This window comes from Talpa europaea (assembly GCF_964194135.1).
Source record: "Talpa europaea genome assembly, chromosome: 9".
NCBI classification, from domain to species: Eukaryota; Metazoa; Chordata; class Mammalia; order Eulipotyphla; family Talpidae; genus Talpa; species Talpa europaea.
This window is the reverse complement of record NC_140076.1, coordinates 1,027,617-1,052,861: the sequence shown is the minus strand read 5'-3', so window position 1 is coordinate 1,052,861 and position 25,245 is coordinate 1,027,617. Positions and strand designations below refer to the sequence as shown.

At 68.9% G+C, this 25,245-nt stretch overlaps 1 protein-coding gene across 3 annotated transcripts in view; it reads right to left on the bottom strand.

Moving 5' to 3' along the window:
- Positions 1-25,245, bottom strand: part of PRDM16 (PR/SET domain 16) — a gene marked incomplete at both ends in the record, with an annotated part of 195,200 nt that overhangs the window by 67,988 nt on the left and 101,967 nt on the right. For 2 of the 3 annotated variants that reach the window (XM_084243700.1, XM_084243702.1), the window contains one exon: positions 24,173-24,223. In XM_084243700.1, the coding sequence (XP_084099826.1) occupies positions 24,173-24,223 (51 nt within the window). The remainder of the gene's footprint in view (positions 1-24,172; positions 24,224-25,245) is intronic. The other variant, XM_084243701.1, reaches the window with a different exon arrangement.

Genomic DNA, 25,245 nt, shown 5'->3' with positions numbered 1-25,245 from the left:
TGTCTTGGGTTTCCTCGCTGCGCCCGCACAGCGGGGCCGCGCCGACCCGGGCTGCCTGCGGTTGGCCCCGGGCGGGACACGCTCCGGAAAGGGGTGGGGTCACCCTCACTGTCCCGAGTGTGCGTCTGTCCCCAGCATGGGGGCTGGTCAGAGGCGGGCTTGGGCCCGGGTGGGCCAGGAGCGGGGGACGGGGTGGGCGAGCGGGCCCTGCGGGGGCGAAGCAGGTCAGCCCTGCCCATCCCCTCCCCTGCCGTCGCGTCCCTGTGGGTGTCAGGTGCTGGCCCGTGGCCAGAGGCGGTGCGGCTCTGCTGTCCCTCCCCAGCCCGTCCACCAGGTCCTTTGGGACAGCCACGTGGGCCTTGCGGGGTCAGGCAGTGGGCGGGGCAGCGTGGGGGCCGAGTCAGGACCAGCAGGAGCCACAGGTGGCCCTGGAAGTGCAGTGGGCACTGGCTGTGAACCACACGTGGGCACCAGGGGCAGAGCAGGCCAGACCAGGTACGTGGGCAGAGCAGGGAGGTGCCCTCCTGGCCCACCCGGGGGCCAGCCCAGGCCTGAGCTGGGTCTCCCTCCCATGGTGCCCCCTTTGTTGTGGCTGTACCCCAGCTGGGGGAGTGTCAGGACTCCCCAGATCCCACGCACCAGAGTGCGGAGGACTCAGAGTCCAGGCCCTGGAGCCTCCCTCCCTGGTCCTCCCCCTGCACCTGCCTGGTGCAGCTCCCCCCCCCCCCCCCCCCCCGTCCCCATGAGGGTGTCCAGGCACAGTGAGCCCAGCGCTCCGCCCAGGGCCGCGGGAGGTGAGCAGTGCCACCCTGCACACCTGCCCGCCGTCCAGATCCGCAAAGGCGGCGCTTCCTGGAGACGTGTGTCCCCAGCGCCCAGCACACCTTGGGGTCTGCATTAGCTTGATCCAATTACCGGAGCCGCGTGGGGGCGGGGAGAGGCCGCAGCCGGGGAGGCTGTCCCTGCCCACGCGTAATTGACTTTTTAGAAAATGACATTAGCATTTAAATGGCCCGTCTTACGAGGGTGAAGTTCACCGCGATGTGATCAATGCATCGAGCTCCTCAAACGCTCCTTTGATATTTATTTTCAGCTGCGTCATGCCGCAGGGGTTTCTGCTCGCACTGCGGCCGGCCGGGGAAGCCCAGAGCGCCCGTGGCGAGTACGTGGCCCTGCCCCCCGAGGCCCGCATCCGGCCACGGGAGCTCCGACCCGCTGCGGCCACCTGCCCACACGGCCAGCGCAGGGGGGTGGGGGGCTGGTTCTTCTCCGGGCCTATGAGCCCGACGGGCCAGCTGCAGGGGGCTTGCGGCCTGGGAGTGTTCTGCAGAATTACAGGGATCAGGTGAAAGTGTAAACTGACCTAAAAGAGAGTCTGTGGGACAATGGGGCGCAGGGGGGAGGCACGGAGCTGCCCAGCGGCACCTGGCGAGGCGGTGAGAACGTCCAGGTGGCCAGCTCGTGGGACCGAGGCCAGGCGAACGGCGGCCGCACAGACCCTGCTGCACTGTCTTGGGAGCTGAGGGCCGGGTCTGTCCTTCCCAAGGCCAGAGGGGGTGCAGGGACGCGGGGTGGGCACCCTGGGAGGAAACCCCCGTCCCGCTGAGGCTCGTGGCAGCCCTGAAGCGGGTACCCCTGGGTGCCCCACCACCGGCCCTCCGAAGGCCCAGCTGGGGCTGTGGACAGGCCTGGAGCTCTGCCCCCGCAGAGGGCCCGGGGGACCCCCTCCCTGTTCCTCCGTTCCCAGTCAGAACAGGGGAAGCCGGCCGGGGGCGCCCCCCACCCTGCTCTCTGCTGTTGCTTGGGTTTTCTGGAAGGCGTTGGCTCTCGACGGGATCCTGGGCCGCCCAGAAACAGCCTCAGTGGGTCCTGCCTCTGACCGCTTTTCTAGGAGAACCGGCTCCCGCCCCCCCCGCAGACCCAGCGCCCGGGGAACGCCGCGCACCTCAGGAACCGCCGCTCACGTTAAACGTCAGACGGGAGCTGGGAGCGCTTGACTCTTTATTTTAAAGGTTCCCAAAAGGCAGATAATGTCTGGGGAACCGGGCGTTTGATGTCGGTCTGCAGAGAGGCTCTGGGCTGCAGGCGCCCCGGCGGGGAGGCCCGGCCGGAGATCGAGGGCGCCTCGGCCCCGGCCTCCGGCAGCCCCACCCGCTGGCCCCCCCAGGCCGCCCCGCCTGCCTCCTGGCCACGAGGGCCACCCGCCACCGCCCCCCTTTAGCTGGGGGTGTCCCACTGCGCACCTGTCCCGACCTCGCCTCCGCCTCCCAGCGCCACCAGGCTGGGGTGGCCGCGGCGCTGCCGGCCTGGCCTTTGCCGCAGACGCAGGAAGGTCGATGTGACCGGCCTGTTCTCCCTCGGACAGGGCCGCCCACCTCATGGGGTCTTGGTGGGGCCCTCCGCTCCCCACCTCTGCGCTGGTGCCTGCCCTGGCCGCTCCGGGGGGGAGGAGGGGGCTCCCACAGTACTCCATGAGCCCCCGGTGGGGGGTGCTGAGGAGAGGGAGGGAGGCCCCAAAAGGCAGTTGGGGGGGGTCTTCTCCGGGCAGCCCCCACAGGACCAACCTGTGGAGGTGGAGGAGCCGCAGGCGGTGATGCCGGCCTGTCAGCTTCCTCCACAGCAGGGCCAGAGGGCGTGGGGCGAGGCACCCCCCAGCGCTGCCTCCACCCAGCCCCAGCCCCCCGGCTCTCTGGCGGGACCTGCCAGGACGCTGATGTCCACAGCACCCGGAGGAGGGGCGAGGACGTTCAGGATGGGCCACATGTACTCGGGGCTGCGGCTCAGCAGCCGAGCCCAGAGTCGGGCGAGGCCGGCGGTCAAGCTTGCATGGGGTGGAGCCGGGGGGCCGGCCGCGTGCTGACCAGGGCAGGGCCAGCCTGCCTTTCCAGGGCTGCTGCCAGCCTGGCACTTACCGACCTCTCCACAGAGGTGTCTGCATGCCAAAGCACAGCCACGCCGGCCCCAAGCACATTCCTCTTCTAGAACATTCTGAGAACTCACGCTCAGGCCTGTTTATAGGTAGGAGAGCAGGGCCAGCTTGGAGAGTGGCCGCAGATGCTTCTCATTTGCAAATGCTAAGGGGCGCCCCTGTGAGGGAGCCGCCGGCGCTCCAAGGGCTGGACTGAGGACCAGTTGGGGAGAGCCATGTCCGTCACAGGGGCAGATTGCCCGGGCCAGCTCTCGGCCAGCGTGGGGTCAGGCTGCACAGGAGGCCTCGGACGGGAAGCCCAGGCCTGCCCCAGGGGCCTCAGACTGCAGGCCAGGGGGGTACGTTCTCCAGGCTCCTGCCCTCGCCAGGAGAGATGGTCGCTTCCGCCCACTGGGCCAGACCAGTACCGAGAGAGACAGGGGTCACCGTCAGGGAGCCGGGTCTGAATCACAGGAGGGGCGGGGGGTGGGCAGTGCCTGGAGGCCACGGGTCCTACCTACCAGGGTCGTGGCTGCCTGGGCCTTGAGCCCCTGGGGCGCCCCACCAGGCACAGCCCAGCCAGCCCCTTGCCAGCCCGGGCTGGCCCCCGGCTCCTCCCTGTCCCCGTCCCTGACCTACCCTTCCTCTTCCCGAAAACAGCGCGAGCCAGGCCAGCTAGAGCGGACCGGCCGCCGCCCACAGGCTCTACGCGATGCTCGCCCCCCAGGCCCTGCCCTGAGCAGGCGTGTGCCCCCAAGGCCAGGTCTCCCCAGGACCCGGCGTCTCTCAGTAGGCCTGGGCCCTGCTGCTCGGCGCCAGCTGGTGAACACACACGGGCGGGCCTGTGGACTGGGCAGGGTGTGCAGGGCAGGGGCTGCTCCTGGCAGCGGCAGAGGAAGGGGCAGGGCAGTCCCACACGCGCCCAGGCGCTCCTCCGCGGGGCCAGCAGCGGCAGAGCTCGGTCTCTGTGCGTGGCCGCCGCCCCCTAGGTCACTGCCCTGTGCCCAGGAGCGCCCCCTCCACCCAGGCCTGCGCTGGCCTGTGGTCTCTGGGGCCAGAATTTGCGAAGAAAGGGCCTTGAAGTTTCCCAAGGAGCCCGGACGCAGCCCGAGTCCGAGCGCGTCTCCCCCGAGTGCCAAGGGGGCCGGCCGCGGCCTCCCCACCACCCCAGGCCAGCTCCGCGGGCCCCGGCCAGGCTCCACCTCTCAGCTGAGCTAGGGGAGCCGCCAGCTGGGGCCACCGCATCGGGTCCGGCCTTGGGCGGGCGCCCCGGGCCGCGCGGCCTCCCCCCCATGTACGTCCTGCGAACTTGCACACGGCTCCTCCCGCCCCCCACACCCAGCGCACGCACCCGGGGGCCCGCCCCCACGTGCCACCGCAGGCTCCAGGCGGGGCAGGGCCGGTCTCCCCAGAGGGGCTGGAGAGCGGGTCTGCGCTGGGCCCGAGGGGCCGAGTCGGGAGGTGCACGGGGGTCCGCGTGGGGATGCAGCCGATGCTGGATGTTCCCCCCTTCCGTGGCCAGGCTGGCCTCGAGGCCCCGCCTCACTCCACTGAGGTGCCCTGGTCCTTCCATGGCGGGAGCAGCGGGGGCCCCCATCCTTGGGTAAGAGGAGGCGCCCCTGGACCTCAGGGCCCCCAAGGCCTGGCGGCCGTGGCCCAGCATCTGCCCCCCATGATGTGGCGGGAGGGTGAGCACTGCAGGCGCCGCAGGCCCGACCACAGACAGCAGCAGGGCGGCCACGAGGCCCCTGTGCCCAGCTCTTCTGGGGGTGAGAGGGGATGCAGGCCTGAGAGGCAGCGGGGGGTGGTGGGCCCAAGGGTCGGGCCTGGGGTCTGCACTTTGCTGTGGCGTCACAGCTCCATCCCCGTCTCCTCTGCGCAGGTGTGGGTTCCTCTTCAAACGCGCCCCGGTCAGCCGGTCACTGGTCAGTTCAACGGGAGCTCCCTCGGCCCCTTGTTGGTGAGAACGTGGACCTGGCTCTTTGGTGCCGGGTGACTCTGGCCACACGCTCCAGGCCGCTGGCCCCACCGCCCCCTGCGGCGCAGGGCCCGGGCCCCAGAGGTCTGGCCGGCTTTACCCCAACCAGGACGCCCATGTGCATGTGTGGGTACACAGCGGGGTCTCCCCGAGGGCAGCTGGTGCCCCCTCTGTGGTCACGGCCGTGTGGCCCCAGCCCCCGCAGCTCATGTGCATCCTTGGACGAGCCGGAGGCCAAGTGCGCGCAGGTGTGTGAAGAGCAAGGGTGTCTCCCCTGCTCCAGGGCGGTGGACTCGGGGGCCGCCGCGGTGAAATGTTTGGGCTGATCCATCCTGGCCACGTTCCGGGCCCAGCAGAGGGGGTCGGCACGGGGCTCCTTGGTCTCTGCAGACCCCGTAGCTGCGGGTGCATCTTCAGGTGCCTGGGAAGGCGCCGCGGGAGCTCCTGGTGGACGTGCCTGTCGGCCTCCGGCCCCGGGAGGCGGGGGGTGCATCACGGCCCCGGGAGAGGGAGCCCTGGACGTGGGCGCGCCCCGGGGGAGCTGGCCCAGCGTCCGCCGTGCGTCCATCTGGCCCTCACTGCCCCTCCTGCGGCGTCTCGGCCTGCTTCCTGTCTGTCTGCTGGTCACCGCGCAGTGACCACGGGCAGCAGGTGACGAATGGCTGGTGTCAAGGCCTGTCATGCCCGCGGGGTCCTGGGGGAAATTCGAGAGGCTCTCAAAACGGCTTGATTACCAACCTGTGGCCGCAGAGATGATCAATCAAGCTGATCGGTGATGGCAAACCCGGGAGACGAGAGGCAGACGCCGGCCTGGAGGCCGGGGTCAGCGATGGGGGTGGGGCCGGCGGCCCGCAGAGGCCGGTGTCTGCATCCGAACTTGACCGGAGTCCAGGCCCTCTCCTTCCCGCTGGCCCGGGGCGCCTCGGGCTGGAATCTCAGGGCGGAGGGCGGAGGGCGGGGCCTGGGCCAGCCTGGCTCTCTGGCCAGGGAGAGAGGAGAAACCGGGTCTTTCAGAAAGCAGGAGAGGCCACAGTGACCCCTCCAGCCAGGCCCTGAGTTTCGGGGAGGCCGGGGGAGGCCTGGGAGGGCGTCAGGGCCGCTAGCCGTCCGGGCCCGTGTGGCCGGTGGTACGGGTCGCTGGCCGGGCCAGCCTGACCGCTGTCCTGGCTCCAGTCCAGCCTGGGCTGCCCGAAGCCTGAGGCTGGGTTCCTGGGCCTCGGGTGCCGGCTGGGGCTGGGCTTCCCTGGGGTCGGCGGCGAGGGCTGCTGGCGCGGGAGCGGGTGCTGGACGCGGGGCTGGAGGGCAGGCTGTGCCCCTCCCGCCCAGGAGGGGTGAATCAGGCCTTTCTTGGGGAGCGCGTCCTCACAAGGTCGTTTTAGTCAGACATAATTGCAAGGAAAAATAAACCTGCCTTAACAGAAAACAGCTTTCCAGTTGTTTTTTTCCTCCTTGAAGCTTTTCAACTCCAGGTTTTGGCAAGTCCTGGCTGTGGGTAATTGTCAACACGGGGCAGCGTCCAGAGACCAGCGCCAGCAGGGCGGAAATGGCGCCCGGGGCGTGAGTGGACGGGATGCGGGCTGCAGGCACGGGCGGGCCGGAGAAGGGGGCTTTGTCTGACGCGGTGTCCAGGCCGGACGGCGCCTTGGGCCTGGTCCGGGCAGGGGAGCGCCGGGCGGGCGCAGCAGGCCTTGGGGGGCGACCCAACCGCCCACTCTGCCCCCGGCTCTCGGTCACCCCAGCTGAAGGCCACTGGCCTGCTGCAGGAAGGCCCGGCACGCAAGGGGCCTCGTGGGGGCTGGCGGGGGCCCCGGGGGCATCAGAAAGTGGCGGGTTCGGCTCTGCCTGGGGTCCACTTGCTGCACCCAACAACCCCCCGGCAGGGGCACGGCCTGGCAGGAGCAGTGACCCGGCCTTGCCACCTGGAGCCTGCCTGCGGTGGCCAGCGGGTGACCAGATGCTCACCCCTCCCGCAGGGCCCAGCCGCACGGCCCCTCCCTGGTCTGAGTCTTTTGGGGGGGTCCTGCGGAGCGGCACGGGGGTGAGCTGAGGGGCCAGCAGGTGGGTCTGCTGCATCGGGGTGGTGGGGCCCCCACGCATTTGGGTCCACGGCCCCCGATCATTCCCGGAAACTTGTTACAGGGTCTGTCAGGCCCGCGGCTGACAGGCTGATGTTACTCACTTGGCTGGATTCTGGAAAACTCAGCCTCATTTGCCAGGCAAAATTAATGAGAAAAGAAAGACTTAAACGAGATAGTAATTTATGACTTCCACCCGCCAGCCGGCCCCCCGCGTCCCGGTGCAGCGCCTCGGAAATCACACCCGCCTCAGACGACCGTGCCCAACTGCCCGCCCGGGTGCCCGGGGCCCGCACCCGGGCCCGTCTGGCTCGGCCGAGGGAGCCCACGAGCCAGGGTTTGGGGCAGGGGTGTCGCCCGCCCGGCGGCCGGCTCTCGGGGGCCCCTACCTCCCCTCCCGGCCCTCGCCATCACCCACCCCCCAAAATACAAAGGAGAAGGGCGTAATGGCACAGCCAGCACCGCGGCAGCAGCGAGCCTCCCCTAATGGCCACCGGGTCGCCGGGTGTCATGCGCGCGGCGCGGCTGCAGCAATCACACAGCTCGAGACAAGGCGCGCCCGCGGGAGCCGGCGAGACGGGCCTGCAGGCAGGTGTTACTGTAATTAGCTATTGTTTGACTATCAAAAGTCAGGGCTGATTAAAGCCACTAAGCGCGAGAGCGCTATTCTGTTTCAAAGAATATTATGAACTGCACGCTGGGGCCTTTGGGGAGGGCCGCGCCGCCGCCGCTAAGAGCCGTGCCAGCAGCAATCAAACGCGAAATCTGCATAAACCTTCAGGGTTTAATTCAAGCCGAGACCTTTCATTAGAAATATGTTACTTTATGAAATCTGGTCGCCAGCAAGGGGAGAAAAATGTGACTTCTTAAGAAAAGTGAATGGCACCTCTTTAGTGATTAACCCGAGATTAATGGGGGTCCCCACTGCTCGGCCTAAGTCCGTTTTATTGCTAATTCATTTAGGTGCCATTTCAGACGCGCTGGATGGAAGTTACCTGCCAGGGCACCGGGCTCTGGCAGGCGAGGCCGGCGACGGTCAGCCCGAGACGCTTCGGAGCGGACTCCTGGGCCTTCTTTCTGCTTTCGGGGCCTCGCGTGGGGCAGCTAACGGTCTGGACCCTCCTCCACAGGTCGGGGGCCGGCGCGACCGCTTCCCGCCCACGGGGTCTCCGTCCTCATGGCCCCCAGGGGCGCCGTGGGGTGCTGTGCGGGGACATGCGGGTCAGGGACACCCTGCGCCCATGTGGATGGCAGCAGTCGGGGCAGGTGGCCCCTGCAGCCAGCGCACAGCCCCGTCCTCCGGGCGGGGGGCACCGGGAGCAGCCCCCACCTCCAGACCACTCGCGCGGTGTGGACGCGGGGTCCGGCAGGCAGCTCGGGCCCGCACCTGCGGACCACGCCACGCTCCAGCCCAGCCCGGGCCGCTCTCCTCCTGGGGAGGGCGCTCCACACACCCCCGCTCAGGTGAACCCCCCCAGGCACGCGCCCACCCCCGGGGCTGGGAGGAACGCGGGCACAGTGCCCTCGGGTCTTCTTCCCTGCCCCACTCGCTTCCCCAAATTTGGACGCGTCTCTGTATGGGGGGATTTTAAAAATAGAGCAGAGCACGGATCACGTGAGGTGTCACCACGAGCCCGGCGTCCTGCCCTCTGCTCCAGCCCTGCTTTCCTGCAGTGGAAGCGACTCTGGTGATGGGTCGCACTTTAGCTGCACTCCTCGGGACCCCGAAACTTTGTCCCATCCTCCGGGGCAGCCCTTGAGCCCTGGCCGGGTGGGTGCTGACGCGCGGCCCCCATGGCCCCCGGGCCCCTGGCCTTCACGCCCTGCCTGACGCCACTTTCTCCCCTGGCTTGGTCCCTGTGCTCCTGGCAGACAGATGGACAGACAGACAGACCTGCTTTCCCAGGGCCGTCCCCCCTCCAGGCTTTGCACATTCTGCTCCCTCTGCGGGGACACCCCGCTCCAGACAGGGACGGCGACTCTCGGCTCCACCGGCCAGGTGTGTCCACCTCCCGACAGCCTGGCTGTCTCCTCTGGGCCCCGTGCTGTGAGCCCTGCCGTACCTGCCGGTGAGTGTGAACCCCCAGAGGGGGACAGCAGGCCAGGGCGTCACGAGGTGTGGCCAGTGGGCTGGCCTGGGCGGACACGCCCGCCCGGGGCTTGGCCTTGAGGCAGGACACTGAGTTTGCCGCTCAGCTGCAGGCCTGTCTCACACCTGGCGGGTCCCTGGACCAGGGACAGGGGTCATCCTGTGCCCGGCAGCCCTGACAAGGGGGTGAGGCAGGGAGAAAGTCCCCAGACCCTTGCCCCAAGGCTCGTCATGGCCCCCACGTGCCTGAGCCCTCAGCACAGCCCGGAGGGCCCGGCAGCCCCACCCACCCACGCTGCTCTGAAGGAGAGCCTCATCCCCCGGCCGTGGGCGCGGTGGGCATCTCAGCCACCAGCCTCGGCCCCCTCACCGCACACCTCACACAGCAGCTCCCAGAGGCCAGCGGGGCGTGCGGGGCCCAGGAGCCCCGGCCCTCAGAGCACCCGCCCCAGGAGGTCCCCGCCTGCCCGCCCACCCGCAGCGGGGCCAACATCTGCCGTGTGCTCCCGGCTGGATGCCGTGGCCTGAGGGGGCTCTCCGAGGTGAGAGACGCGGCCCCGCCACTGGCGGGCACACACGTCTCCTGAGGCCGAGGGACCCCTGGGCCTGGCAGGGTGTGAGGCAGCCTCCCTGCCCCTGGGGCTGCCCCGGAGGACGGGCCTCCATGTGCGGGGATGCCCGGTGCTCGTGGCGCTGCAATGACCGGATGCTGGCCCGGCCCAGTGGCTCCGATCCCCTGCGAGAGCTGGGGGTACCTGCGCCCTCCTGCTGCCCCGCGGGCAGCCGCACCGCCTGGAGAGCCCGGGTGGAGCCGGGGGGACCTGGAGACAAGGTGCGGGGCCCGGGTCCTCCTCCCCCAGGCCCGGGGAGCCCCGACCAGCCCTCGCTGGCCCCCGACATGGGCAATATTCCAGAATATTTCAGAGGTCCCGCGGACGCTCACGCTGGGGGGAGGGCAGGAGGCCCCGCTTTCTGCCAGAGCGTTGGACTTTCCTACCCGAAGGCCAGCTGTGGGCGGCGGGAGCGGGCGCCCGACCTGGCCAGGCGGCGGCCCACGAGCGGGCGGGTCTCCGCACGGCCTGGCCAGCCCGAGGCTGCCCTCCACGCCCGTCTTGCAGCTCGTTTAGACGCACGTGTTAATTATCTTGCCACCGCTGTAATTTCTCCCTGTGGTCCATTAATTAAGGGGTCACACTCCAAGAGCTTGTTTACCCAAGAAACTCTCTTTTTTAATTATCTTAATTGCTTGGAGACTGACAAAGACCCTCCCCTTCCCCCTTCCGGGGGTGGATTAGCCGAGACAAACGCCGATGCGCGTGCACCCCCGAGCCCGCTGCTGGCTGCCCGCACTCCCAGTGGGTCCCCGGCCGGCCACGCGATCGGGGCCTGCAAGTGATCGGGGACCCCGCGTGGCAGCCCCAAGCGCTCACGTGGAGGTGCGAGGTGTGCGAGGTCCCGGGGTAGCCGGCCAGGCTGCTCCCAGGCTGGGCCCGTCAGCTGAGCTCCGCACACTGGGGGGACCCAGCCCCGCCTGGGGGTCCCCAGCCACAGCCCAGTCTTGGGCACGAGACTTAGAGTCGGCCCTGGGATCCCGCACCCCAGAACGAGGGGGGCTCCTGGGCAGTCACCAGGGAAGTGGGCCCCGTCCCTGCTCGTACCACACCTCCCGGCGTCGGGCAGAACGGACCTGCCTGGACGAGGGAGGACACGAGGCAGCAGCCATGGGCCGGGACCGCACGTCCACACGGGCAGCCCAGCAGCCCAGGACAGCGCCACCCTCCTCGAGGACCCGCAAAGCCCCCACGACCACTGGTGTGACCCGGGCCCACGCGGGGACAGAGGCGGAGCTGTGCCGGGCTGGGCGGGCCGGGTCCGGTGATGCCTGCCCCCCCACGGATGCGCCCGGCGCCCGACGGCATCACGTCTCCATAAAAAGGAGACAAGGGTGTGGGCAGCAGCTGCGCGTGCGCCGTCCAGGCGGGCCGGCCGGGGCCAGCAGAGGCGGCGGGACGGGTTCTGGCAGGGCCAGGGTGCCCGCACCCTCCCCGGCGTCCAGCTGCGGGGGCAGGCCTGGAAGTTTACTTCTCTTTAATAAAGATTAAGATGTCAGAGGCCGGTGCTGCTCAAAATCCCACTTTGATTAACTTCCCGTCACAGCTGAAGCGCGAGGCCCGTCTCTGGACGCCTGGGGCGGGAAGAAACAGCGGCCGCGGCATTTCTGATGACGCGGCGACGGCGTTCTTGCTGACTCGGCGGCTGCTCGCCGCCCGGCGGCCCGGACAATGCGGACCTCCTGAGACGAGGGGCCTGGCTGGGGCCCCGTCGGGACGGGGGACGCTGGCCGCTGCCCTCAGGCTCGAGGCGGGGCTTGGGGGCGCAGCGCGGGTGCAGGTCTGCCCAGCTGGGGCTCACGGTGTGCCCCGCACCTGCCCCCGTCTCACCCTCCCGGCGGGCCGCTGCTTGGGCGCGGGCCGGGAGCAGGGTGGCACACAGCTGCGGCCTTGGCGGTCACCCCAGTACTCCCCCCCTCCCCGGCCTCCGGCGGGCTTCACGCCCACCCTCCTTCCCAGAACCTCAAGGGGCCCCAGAAACCCAGGTTGCACCCCCAGGCCAGGCCCCGGCCTCCATCCCCAGTGCCCAGGATCCCGCGAGGGGCCACCAACGCCCCTGGCCTGCAGGTCCCCTGACCCTACCCTCCTGCTCTCGCCCGCTTGCCGCCGGTTCCCACTGAAGCCACCGCTCCAGTCGGGTCCACTCGCCCAAGGGCCCCTCAGCCCGGCAGCTCCGCCCGCGCTGGCCGCCACGTCCCTGTCCGAGTCCTGCCGCCTTGGACCTGCCCGCCCCCCTCTGGCCGTCACCTCCCTGCCCCCACCCTGCCACCCCCACTGCCCCGCACTGGCCGGCCACCCCACACCTCCTCCCGGCAACTGGGGCCCCCTGACCACTGTTCCTCTGCCGGGAACACCCTTGCTGCCCCCTCAGACTCTGGGGCCTTCTTACACTGGCCCACTGCGCAGGGCATCTGCTGCCATGCAGCTGGGCATGCCGGCATCACACCCACATCACACCCGCGTCACACCCTGCCACGCCCGCGTCACACCTGCACCACGTCCGCGTCACACCTGCATCACAGCTGTGTCACACCTGTACCACCCCCGCGTCACACCTGCATCACAGCTGTGTCACACCTGCGCCACGCCCGCGTCACACGGCCTGCCCATTTGCTGCTGCCCCAGCCCTGGGCTGTGCCCCTCAGGAGGCAGTGGCTCTGCGGTGGTCTCCACGCTGCCACGGGGGGCGTCCACACCCCAGACCCAGGGCCGCAGCCCCACCCTGGGGACAGGGCCTGGTGCCCCCGGTCACAGGGGAGATGAGGGTGTGAGGATGGGTCCCACCGGGATCGCTGGAGAGGGTGCTCCTCGCCCGCGGCTCTCCCGCCCCTCCCTGCCAGGCACGGCCTCAGCACCCCAGCCCTGCCAGCACTGGCCAGTGCCCAAGCCCAGCTGGACAGGGCTCCGCGGGCAGGGTGGCTGCGCTGGCTCTGGGCCGGGCCCACAGGCAGGCTCGGCAGACTCCCCGCACCTGGTCTAAGTGACCGGGAAGACTCCTGCCGGGAGCTCTCCAGCTGGGCTCTCCCAGGAGAGATCTGGACGCTCCACGGAAGGGGCGTGTGTGGGCCGGGGGGCAGCGAGTCCAGACGCAGGGCCTGGGCGGGTGTCTGTTCTCCCGGACAGAGTCCGGGGACCCCCAGGCTAGCACCCGCTGGGGTGCAGGCGGGCTCTTGGGGGGCTGTGGCAGGAGCTGGGTGGGCGGCTCAGACCCCAGGAGGGCAGGGGCCTGGCGGGAGGCGGTGCCCAGGCTCGTGCCCGCTTCCAGGAAGGCCGCGGCCCCTGTGCTGGGGACGCCCCTTCCACGGCCGACAGGTGGGCCCGTCTGGTGGCCGGGGCCGCCCGCAGGCAAGCGCGTTCCCCACATATTTGGGATTGTCCCAGGATTCCAGCCTGGGCCTCGGCGCCCACACCTGGCGTGCGCGCAGTGGAGGGGGTGGGGCGCACGGGGCAGGGCCGGCAGGACCGACAGGCAGTTGAGGCGCCTGGCTGTGCGCTGAATGGGCCCCATCCTGGCCTTGGACACAAAAGAAGCAAACGGGGCCCCGGCTGACGGGTGCCTGGGGGGTGCTGGCCGGCCCCGCACAGGCCACGAGCACTGCGCCCGGCCCTCAGCGCCCCCCGTGGGCCCCACAGGGCTGGCTGGGCCCTGAGCTCTCTGTTGTTGCTGTGGCGACCAGGGCTGGATCCCAGTCACCTCGGGGTCCTGCCCGGTGCCCCCCAAATCTGTCTCTACCAGTGCTGCTTCCTGCACGGGGACCCAAGCCCAACTTCAGTCCCTGCCCTGGGGTCGGGGGCGCGCAGAGGCGGTGGCTTAGGAAGGAGGGGACAGGTGTCTGCACCCCATCCTGCTTCCTCCTGGCCCGGGGCAGCTCCCCCTACCAAGGAGCCAAGTTGCTGAGGGCGCTGCGGCCCAGAGGCCTCCCCCGACAAACCTACCCAGGGGATGTTTCCGAAGCAGGGACAGTGCGAGAGCAAGACAGGCCGTGAGGGACAGTCCAGGCCTCCAGGCCTCCGCCTCGCGCCAAGGCAGGGACAGCACCAGGGAGAGCCCCGGGGCAGCGGCAGGTGCTGGCCCGGCAGGTGCGGGTGTGGGGCCCCCGCCAACCCCGGCCTCTGTCGCCGGTAAACAGACTTGGGGACGGCCCCCCGCCCAGCGCCCAGGCCCACGGGCTTATCGGGAGCGCCGTCTGGAGGCTCCAGGATGTTTCCACGCCTTGTGAGGCTGCGGGGAGGCCGAGCCCGGGGCGGAGGACAAAGGCGCTCGGGGGTTTCAAATGCAAAACTATTTTGACCCAACTGCATCATCCTCCCAAGGAAAACAGCAACCCGCGCCTCACAATCCCTCCTATCGCGCAGGAAGTCCTGCAGCTCTCACCAGCGCCCGCGGCCTGCTTCTCTGGGTGAGAGGTCACCGCGGAGGGCCAGCGCCGGGGCCGCTTACGAGCGGCCTTTCAGTCTCTTCCTGTTGTTTCTCCTGAGTCCTGCCTCGTGCTCCCCGCGGCCTCGGGGGGTCCCCCCTGCCTGGGACTTGGGTGGGGACACCGAGCTGGAAAGCAAGGTCCCGAGAGGAGGGGCCTGGCCGGTCACGCCGGGCGGGGGCGGGAGCAGAGCTGCGCGGCCTGTGGCCTCCCCCGCCAAGCCCCGTGGCCCGCGTGGCGCTGTCGGGGTGCGGCTCGGGGGCCCTGCATCACCGTCAATGCCGTGAGCACCCCCCGCTGTGGTCACGTGGCCCTACCACCCTCGTCGGCGTCATCCTCACCGTCCTCGTCCCCATCTGCACCCCATCCCCGTCATCACCTGCGTCTTCTCCGTTCTGTCCACCCCACCCCCACCACCAGCACCGTCGCCTCCTCTCCACCCTCACCCCTGCCCTCACCCCCACAGCAGCTGCCCCCGCCCTGGGTCTCACTCAGCGTGACACGTGTGGGCGCCTCCCGGGAGGGCTCCGCTCGCAGGGACGCGGGCCCCGGGCTGGAGCCGTCACCTCCGCCTGAGCGTGGGGGAAGCCGAGGCGCCAGAGGACAGGTTCTCGGACGAGCCCCTTCCTCTTCCCAGGGGTTCTCCCCAGCCCCGGCCTTCAAGGGGGGCTGCCGGCGCGGCTCAGCGGAGGCAGAGCCACCCCCCAACGCCCCTGCAGCTGTGTGAGGGGGTCTGGCCCCCAGGTGTGTCCCGCTGGGGGGCTTCTGGGATGCTGGAAACCAGGGCCCGGAGAGGAGCAGCCGGCCCGTGGCCTGGACAGCAGTGGCCAGCATGGCACCCCGCGTGTTTAACGAGGAAGGGGCGCCAGGGGCGGATGCGGGGCGACGGGGCACGCCGGGGGGGAGGCGGGCTCAGCCCAGGCCACAGGGAGGTGGCAGGGGGATGCCAGCCCCATGCAGACGGGCAGGCGAGTGGACAGCCCCGGAGGACGGGCCGGCCGGCTGTCCTGCCAAAGGCCCCCGTCCTCTGGTGGAGCCTGCGCTGCAGGGCCCGGGCTCGGGAGCTGCTGGGCCGAGCTGGGCGGCCCTGCCATGGAACCCCAGGGAAGGTGGGGCCCCGCCCTCTCCAGAGCCACCTCACTGGTCACCTGGCCAGGCTGGGGTCTGGGCAGCCGGGCAGCGAGCCCGCAGGCCGCCACCTGCCTGTGTCTTGGCCCAACATGGCTGACTTGGCCAAGACCCAGCCGCGGGGCCCCACGCCCGGGGCCTCTGGCCAGTGCCTGCCGACCCCCCCGGGTGAGGTGGAGAGACACCCCCAGACTGCTGCCTTCCGGGCGCGGGACGAAGCCGCCCTGCCCCCAGCCCTCCAGCCCGTGGCCGCCACCCCGACCTCCCCGGCCCTGGCGTCCCTCCCCCGTGCCAGGCCCCGCTCCTGCCTCTGCGCCGCGTCCAAAACAGCAGCACAAAGGGAGGAAATCTATTCAAAATTCCTCCTCCTCGTTTTATTTTTGCAGCTCTCTGGGGTGCCCATGCTTCAGATTCTCTTCCGATAATTATCTGCCCTTTTGGGGCCCTGGTAACCGGGAGCCGGGGCTGGGAGTCCAGGCGAGCGCGGGTGAGGGCCCTTCCCTGCCCGTGCCTGCCCGTCCCTGCCCTCCCGCGCCGGGGCTCGGGCCGAGGCCGGCTTCGGCCTGGGACGTCGCCCTCAGCGGCTCTGGGCCCCTCAGCCCAGCACGCTGGTGACGGTGTCCGTCCCGGCAGCACAGACGCCGCGGCGGCCTGGTGTGCTGAGTCTTGGCCGGCGCTCAGGAGCAGCGGAGGCAAGGATCCAGCAAAAAATAATAAGTCTTGCCTTTTATTACTTAATTTATCAACACTGTTCTGGAGAAACCTCTCACTTGCCGGCGAGAGGCTCCTGGCCTGCTGGCGGCCCCCGCGGCCATGAGCCTGCAGCAGCACAGGAGAGGCGGGGGCCGCGCAGGGGCGGTGCTCCCGGGGCACCTGTCACTCCAGGAGGCCCTCGCTCCGGCCAGGAGCCGCGTGCTACCCTCTCGCTGCCCCTGCACACGGGAAGCGGCCAAGGAGGGACTGCCTAGAAAAATGGCTCCCGGAGCCGCAGGCAGCAGAGGCCCGGCCCACACGGCACCAGTAGGGCCACACACGGGCCCTGACCGGGGTGGGGGCAGCGCCCGTGGGGTGCCATGAGCATGGCCAGCAGCCCAGGCACGCAGGTGAGTAGAGCGCCAAATGGGGAGGCCAGGGGGCGGGTCCGGCACCCCAGACAGCACCCACCCCCCACAGTAGGTGCTGGCCAGCATCCGCTGAACTGGCAGGCGCAGGCTGAGGGGGCTGCCCTTGCCATCTCCAGACGCAGAGAAGGGCCCCGTGGTGCCCAGCTGCCCACCCCACGGGCCGGCGAGGCACAGGGAGGCCCTGCCCACGGCCATTGCCTCGCGGGTCCACATGAGCTTCCTGCAGCAGCCCTACCTCCACCCCAGAGGCAGAGGTTGGACCCACCCACTCGCAGAGCCCCCAGGATCCGCCCCCACGCCCCGGGCTCCAACCCCCAACCTGCGCTCCTAGGCTCTACCCTGCACCCCCAGGCTCCACCCCCACGACCCCAGCTTGGCTGCTTGCGAGTCCTCGTGTTTTACAGAAGGTGCGTGCGCAGCGCATGACGTGCCACTTAAAAGCTCCTTAAAAACAAAATTACTAGCCTTTATTTTCAGAGCAGTTTTGGGCTTGTAGGGAAACGTCTGGAAAGCAGGACGTCCCCGCCCCTCCCCCGCCTGCATCAGCCCGGTGGACATGACCCCAGAGCCAGTGGTGCCACATCGTCCCTGACCACGGCCACACGGACACCAGGTCCACACGCCCAGTGTCCACTGCCAGTTCAGGGCCACTCAGCGGCGCCTGCCCTCCCTGCCCTAAGTCCGGCCTGCCCAGCCCCTCAGACAGGTCCGCTGCGTGGCCTTCTCGTGGCCTCTCCCAGTGGGATGGGTATTGAAGGCTGCGTGTTTCTGTGCCCTGAGAGCACAGCCCCCTTTGGGGGTCAGAAGATCCAAGTGCCCTTTGAGGCGCTGGTTTGTTCTCCCCTGGCGAGGGTGTCCGTCTGTCCGTCTCACTCAGAGGCAGTTCCCTGAGTCCTCGTGCTTTGGGCTGGGGCTCCCCCCACAATGACTGGGGTCCCTGCCTGCCCTGGGCCCGGGACCAGGCCTCCCTGTGCCCCCCATGTCCGGCATGTCCCTCGGCCCTGCCCGGTCAGGGACCTGGGTGTCCCTGGAGCGGGTGGACGTGGGGTGTTCTCCCCTGAGCCTGCTTTCCCTCCATGCTTCCGGGCCCTGCCTGGTCCAGGCTCATCCCGCCAGTGGCCTGCACTGGACCGCCGGCTGGGGGCCCCTCTGAGCTCCAGGGGGCCAGCTGAGCGGGGTGAAGGGCCCACACCGGGCCCCAGACACACCTGTCCGCACTCAGGCTGTGGGCGAGCGGCGTCACCTGTGCTTGGCCTGCTCCCGGCGGGTGGAGGTGCTGGGGTGACATCAAGATGGGCGGCTGCGGCGGTACACGAGAGCCCACAGGGCGTGCGGGGGGCCCTGGCCAGGCCTCAGGGGCCAGAGCTGCTGTGGGGTGGCAGCTAGTGGCTCAGTGCCAAGTGAGACTACTTCCCAGCCCCCCGCACCCACACCTGTGACGCCAGGTGGGACACAAGAAGCCGGGGTCCCCTCAAGTGGTGCAAGGTGAGGGGACGTGAGCTCAGGGCCAGGGTCTCGCTCACTCAGACGTGGTGGGGCGCAGCCTTCCTTGGGGGCCCTGCCAGAGTTTCCACAGCACCCCAGACCAGCCTCAGAGACCCCACGCCACCGCTGAGGCCTCGCTTCTGCCTCCAGGCAGGAGGCGCCCGACGCTAGACCGGCTGCAGGGCAGCTGGAAGGCCCCCCTCCACCCCTGGGCCTGGAGCCTACGGCCGGCAGTGACCAGCCGCAGCGGCCGAGGTCCCGGGCCCACGGCGGCCCTTGGAGAGGGGCCCCGGGGAGGGCTAGCTGTCCAGGCGGGTTGTGTAAAACCAGGAGTCGCCGACACTCGAGATGACAGCGGCGCGGAGGGTGCCGGGCGGGGCGGGCGGGCTCTCCGCCAGCCCAGCCGGGCTCCGGGGGGGCCACCGCAGCCGGCCCTCCCGGCTCCAGCGAGGTGTGCGGCGTTTCCGGCAGAAGATGCTAAGTCGGCCTCCGAGCTGATGTATTTTTCTCTCCTAATAGTGCAGCACAATTTAATTAACCCGCTATTGCACCCACCTGAAGATTACGGAGTTTATGGACGCCGCCATCTGGCTCCTATAAAGCCGGTAATGTAGATAATAAATCCGCTTCATTACCCGGCAGCGGCGCAGGCGGCTGCTCTGGGCGCCGTCCCCGGGCCGGACTGCGAGGGACACCCGAGGTGCCGAGGTGCCCCCGGCTTCCCGGGGAGCTGGCAGGACCTGTGTGGGGCCAGCGGCCCCTACCTCGGGCCCAGGCGCCCTCCCAGCCCCTGCGCCGGCCGCCTTCCCCTTGCCGCCGGGGAGCAGAGATGCCAAGGCCAGGACCGGGGTCAGAGGCCGGCCGGGCTGCAGGTCTCGGGCCAAAGGGGGCCTTTTGTTTACCTTCCGGCTGAAGCCGCCACCCCAGCCCGCGTCTGCCGCGGCCTGCAGGCTCACGGGCAGAGTGGCAGTGGGCGGGGGTCCCGTGCGGAGACGAGTCCCCAGGCCCTGGCTCCCACAGCCTGCCCAGTGGCTCCCCTGCACCCCTTCCTCCAGACCTGCACCCCAAGACGCAGCCCTGGGCGCGCGGCGGTGCGGCGGCAGCTTCGGGGCAGTGTGGCTGTCACTCTCTGAGCAGCGACAGGGTGAAGTGGGTCAGGCTCACCCTGCCCGCCCTCCCGGGTGGCTCCCAGGCTGGGAGGTTCCAGGACTAGCACCCCGCACCCCAGGCCGGCGGCGCCCAGCGAGGCCTTGCTCGCACCGCCTGGCCTCTGGCCCCACAGCTAATAAATTACCGTGCAGGAGATTAATTACCCTCGCCTCTCCAGGCCTAATCTGATGGTTTAAGCTGATTTAAGGAACCCTTAGATTGGGATGGGGGCGGGGAAGGCGCAATCAACTCAATTTAGACTGGGGGGGGCGGGCAAAATGCAAACAGGTTACATTTATAACCTCGTCACCCGGCCTGGTGCTGCCCATAACTCACCCCGCCACTGTATCGGCCCATAAATCACCCTTATCAGCGCAGGAAGGGGCCACAGCGCGGCCCCCGCCGGGGCAAGTTCAGGAGCTGCAGGGCAGCCGGAGGTCAGAGTCCAGCCAGGGCTGCTTCCAGGTTGCGGCCCCTCCCTCGGCCTGATTTTCTGCCCCGGGCACCAAAGTCTCGGCTAAGGGGCCTCTTGAGATAAGCCTCCCCTGCGGTGAGAAGGCAGGCCTGGGGGGGCAGGGCGGGAGGCGCTGGGGTCCTCGGGGCCTGCCGCAGCCAGGAGCTCTCGGGCAGGGGGGCAGGCTGGCCGCCTCTCCGGGCCCGGCCCCCTCACACCTCTCGGCTCTGCGGCCTTTGATTCAGCAAAATCAAGGATGAGAACTTCTTAGGAGAACTTAGTTTCCATGGCGACCGAAGCTGACCTCCACATTGTCGTTCTCAAGAGGGGACTGACTTTACTATATGTTCATTCACTGAATTAATGGACTCCCAGCTCTTTTATCAGCAGCCCCGGAACAAAGGAACGAGAGACATGTCGTCAGGGCTCTCAGCCACTGTCCAGCCCTTTGTGCGGGGCTTACTGGAACGAAGCGGGTCTATTCAGCCTGAGATTATCAAAATCAACTCGGGTTGTCTCCGCGGCAGCTAAACACACTTTGATTTCATAAAGACATAACTGATCCTACATGCAAATTAATAACCGCGATGGCAGGGCGCTCCGGCCTGGGGCTGCGCCGGGGGCGCTGGGGCGGGCGGCGGTGGAGCGTGCAGGGCGGCGGGCGAGCTGCCGCTGGGCCGGGGCGCGCTGGAGAGCCCAGGGGAGGAGAGAGGAGAGGGGCTTCCAAACCCAGCCTGGCCGATGCGGGCAGGGCCGAGCCGAGAGCACCAGAGGGCCCCCGCCCAGCCCCGCCGAGGTGAGAGCTCCCACCGGCCGCTGGGGGCTCGGGCGTTTGCACATCTCCCCACCTCGCCCCAGTCACCTCCCTTCCCCTCCCGCCCCCGCCCTGAGAAAATAGTCCCTTCCTCGGGGAACAATGCAGAGGAAGTGAGTGCAGGGCTGGGAGCCTGCCCAGCGAGGGCTGCAGCTCAGATGCCCGCGAGGCCAGGACCAGCAGCTGGGGCGCCGGGACCCCGGGTGTGTGGCCTGCTAAGTAATTGCTGCACAAAAGACACTTAGCAGCCGCTGTCTGTCCCGCCTGGCTGGGGCTGCCGCAATCGGCCGGGGCCCCCGGGTCCCCACGGGAAGGACCCCCGGAGGGGCCCTTAGGGCTGCCCGCTCCCCGAGGCCTTTCGCCGCGGTCAGGCTGTAGAAAGGTCCACTTCCGAAGCCCAGCGGGACAGACCACGGCCCTGACATCCAAATAATCATTTCACAAATTATCATAATTATCAATCGATCACCCGGGCGGCCGAAGCCAGGCGGGCGGGAGATGACTTTTATGACCTGTAGCATTTTGTACGTAATAACGGGGAGATTTATGGACCCATCACGCGCCCTGTTCCGGCGGTCGGACTTTATTAGCTCAATTTATTTGGGACTCTCCTTCCGGCCCCCCGGCCCTGAGCCCCGGCGGGCGCCCCCGTCCACAGCACCTGACCGGGCCCTGCCGGTGCCCGCCCTGCCGGCGAGGGTGGGGGGCGGGCGGGAGGGGGGAATGAAAATGAGGAGGGTCACGGCTCTTTGTTTGCGTTTCTCCGGCCCTTCCTCTTGGAGGGGGCGACAGCCAACAAGACAAAGCAGGAGGGGGCTGCGGGGCGGCTGCGCCCCCTTTTCACATCTCCAGAGATTGGATCAAATTCTTTCAGCTGATACCATCTCCCCGGGTGGACTACACTCTTGTTAGCGGATAAATTCCAGCCCTCCAGAAAGTCAAAGAATAAATTTAAGCCCTTTGCCAAATGTGTATCCTATTGGATTTTGATAAGACGGCCATTGAGCCTTAATAACGTCTTCCATCCATTTCCAGCGGCCCTTAACACGGCTCTTTATTCGTCCCCAAAGCCTCCTCGCCCGGCCTTTTTATTACAGGCTCGGCCGGGCTCTCCAGGGAGGGCCGGGGTGATGGATGGACAGCTGCTAGATTATCTCCCGCAGCTGTTTGCTCTCCGGAGCCCCGGGCTTTCCCGCTAAGTAAACAGAGACTAAATAGGGTCGCAGTCCCAGAGGGCCCAGCTCCTGCTCGCACGAGGAGAGGCCGCGCAGGCAGCCTGCAGCCAAAGTGACTTTGCGTGGTGGGCGAGGGGCGCGGCGGGGCGCGGCGGGGGCGCGGCGGGGGCGGGCCATCTCATCTGCGCCCACATCGCAGGGCCCGGGGACAGCGGGGGCCACGGGACCGGAGGGGGAGGCAGAGAAGGGGGGACGGGGCTGGAGAAGAACGAGGGGCGCAGGGAGACGTGGGGACCAGGGAGACCCAGGTGCACGGGGCTGCGAGGGGTGGGGCTGAGGGGCTGGGGCCAGGCTCAGTCAGGTGGGGACCCCGCCCCTTCTGGAGGGGGTCCCCGCTCTGGCGCCTCTCACAGAACCGGCCTGGGGTGCGGACCAGCTGGTCCCAGGTTCAAATCCCACCTCCTGGGCCAGGGCGCCTCCAGCGGGGGCTGCACCCTACGCCCAGTTTGGAGCCTGCCTCGGCGGAAGACCCTGTCTTGCGCGTCTCCGGTCGGCCCGACGGAGCTGATGCCCTGCGCCTCTGCTAGGGATAAAGAGCAGGAGGCACGGACGGACGGGAGGACTGAGGCCCAGAGGCACGGCCCCCCGCTTCCCAACGTGTGCCGACTTACTGTGAGGCCCCCAGGCAGGGGTGTCCCGGGGAAAGAGCCCCCATGGGCCGGACACCACCGCCGAGTCACCAGCTGAGTGACAGGAGTCTGACTCCGGTACGGTAGAAAGGCATCGCCGGGTCGGCCCTACACGGACCCTCTCGGGCCTGGGAGGCACCACGGTCGGGGGCACGTTCCCAGGCCCTCCTGGCCTTGAGGACGCGCCGGTCCTCAGGCGGGCGTGCATTCTGGAAAGAAGGCCAGCTGGCGGCTGCGTGGACCCGTCTTCCTGACCCCCGTGGGCGACCGTCTGCCTTTGCGTCAGCCTCCCCCCTTCTGAGCCCCTGGACAAAGGGCCAGACCAAGCGCCAGGCTTGGGTTTCCCTGAGCCCCACAGACATGCCCTTGGGTCCCCGACCAGCACAGCTGGAGGCCCCAGGTGCCCACGACTCAGGTTGGCAGAGGCTGGAAAACCCTGAAGTCAGCGGGGGATCAGCGTGACGAGAGCCCGAGGGGAGGCGCTGGGCTGGGGTCAGGAGGCCGCTCTGACCGCGCCCCTTGCTGGCCTTCCTGACCTTCCGGCTGCGGGGCCCGGCCCTGTTCTGAGCGAGCTGGCGAGTTGGACCTCAGCAGGCTGACAAGCACCCGCGCTCGGCGGGGTCCCGCCCCCAGCACCCGGCACTCTGCCCCTCGGTAACCACCCCCGACACTGGGCCGAGCGGCCAGCCGAGGCCCTGGAGGGGCTGCAGCCCTTGGCCTGGCCTCCTCACAACCCCTGCCTTTATTTAGACTTGACCTGTGGCCTCCTGTCTTGACCCTGATGCTCAGGCCAGACCCTGCTCCCGCCGTCATCAACCTCCTGCCTCCCTCCCCACGGCGTCAGACGGTCCGTCCCGTGTTTGTGGTGGAGGAACAAAGATTTCGGGTTCACCTTGGAAGGCCAGAGGCTGGCGCGGCCCCTGGGTGGAGGGTGCAGCCCTGCTCTGCAGCCGCGGCGGTGGCAGCTCTGGACGGGTCTGAGGGCGTGGGCGGGAGAGCGCTGTGGCGGAGGGAGGCGGGCAGGGACTGTCCGGCGCGTGGACAAAGGTTCCCAGCAGCCAGACTCAGCCCGAGTGAGGTGGCCCCAGCACCGAGGTGGCGAGCTTGCGAGGCCCAGGGCGTCTCCCAAGCCGTACTGTGAGCCTGCCTGGGGCAGGTGCCACCCCCAACAATTGGTCCCCCCACGTCGGGTCCCCTCCCTCCTGGAGCTCTGCCCAGGTGCCCGACTCACGCTGCCAAGCAGGGCCGAGGACCCGACCACGTCTGGTGAGCCAGCGCGGCCTCACCTCCTCCCGCAGCCAGCGCGGCCTTCCATCACGGGCACTCGGCCAAGCCTTGGCCCATGAGAGGTGGACAGGACACCGGCGCCCATCCGTGATGCTGACACGAGGGGCACTTGGCAGCCCCCACCCGCTGTCCCCCACTGTCCACCACTGTCCCCCCTGCTCGGCTGAGCACAGGTGCCAGGAGAGAGCATGCTATTTTATTCCACTGGACAATCCAGAATGCCTGGTCAGCTAAGCTACCGTGTGCGGTGTGTGTGTGTGGAGTGCGTGTGTGCGCATGTGTGTGCACGTGTGTGTGACCCTGAGTTAATGGAAGCTGAACTCTGACAAGTGGTTTCTGGGTTTGGAGATTTCTAGATCTGACCCCAGCTGCTGGCCTGCAATGTACACAGCAGGCACGTCCGTGTGCATGCGTGTGTGTGTACATGTGACTTTTCTGGGCCTACTCCGCACTCTGGACCTTGAGCTGGCACCCGCCTGCCCCACTGAGAGCAGCACTTGCTCACTCGCACGCCCGAGGCGCCAGGGCTCAGCCCACAAGTGCCTGTGGGGCCACGGCCAGTGCGAGCGTCCAGTGCAGACACGCGTGACACGCCTGCTCGTCAGACTCTGCTGAGCCTGCGTGGCGTAGGTACCCCTGGCTCGCCGCGTGACCCCACCTGCTCGCACGCCAGACCGGCCCCTCCTGGTCGTGTCCAGCCCCCGCCGGTGCCCACGGCAGTGGCTGATGCCCGCGCGCTGCCCGACGGCCTGGGCCCTGCTCCCGAGCACGCGGAGGCGCCCGCCTACCTTCTTGATGCAGCTCTCCTGCGCCGGCACCTCCGGGTCCATCAGCATCTGCTGCAAAGCAATTTTGAAAGAGGTTGTTAGTTTCTGACAAAACGCGCGGGGCCGATCGAGTGTTCTCTGGGGAACGGGAGGATGGGGCTTCCCGGGGCCGCGAAACACGGAGCCTGCAGGGCCTGGGGTCTCCCGTGCGGCCCCGTCTGGGGACTGAGGACCGCGGCGGCCCAGGCCGGCAGGCGCAGGCTCCTCGCGGGCAGACCCTCCGCGGGCCTTCTCAGGGGGCCGGCACAGCACAGCGGCCCTCGGGCAGCTCGGCAGGGCGCCGGTGTGGGAGGCTGTCCCTGGTCTGCTGGCCCTCCAGCGAGAGGTGCGGGCTGCGGCCAGGCCTGGCCGTGCCACCGAGGACGGGAGGGGGCACCATCGCCGCAGTGCGGGCACCATCGTGTCAGCTGTGCCCGGGCCGACTGCCGCGTGGGGGAGGCGGGCAGCAGCGCGGTCCCTTGCTCTTGCTCACGTCCCTGGCTCCGGGGGGAGGACACTGCCCTGAGGCCTGGAGGGGCCTCCTCAGAGGGGTCAGGTGGCAGGGGGCCTTGCGGCGCAGCATCCTGGGCGCGCTGGGGTGGCCACAACTGACCCTCTCACAGAGGGCCGTGGGCACCGTGGGACTCCTGCTGTCCCTCGGCCCCGGCGTGGGCTCGGGGGGCAGGAGGCAGTGCCAACAGGTCTGGGCGTCCCCCCACGCTCAGCGGGGCCCAGGCTGGTGCTGGCACCGGGGTGAGTCTGCTGCGGCCCCTCTGCAAACCACAGGCCCCACGCCAGGGCGTTAGGGACGGGCCCCGAGTGCTCTCCAAGCCGAGCGAACTAACAGGTTAGCGGGAGAATGGGCTCCTCCCGCCGGGCGGCAGCGCCGGGCACACACGCCGTGTAGAAACGCCGGCGTCCTTTCCGTAACACAGAAACCGAGACCGAAAGGGATATTTGAAAACCAGCACGAGGAATGGTGCCGAATCCGAGCTTCCGCTCCTCGTGCCTCGGGCCGCGCGGTGGCCTCTCGGATGGCGGGCGCGGAGTGGGGC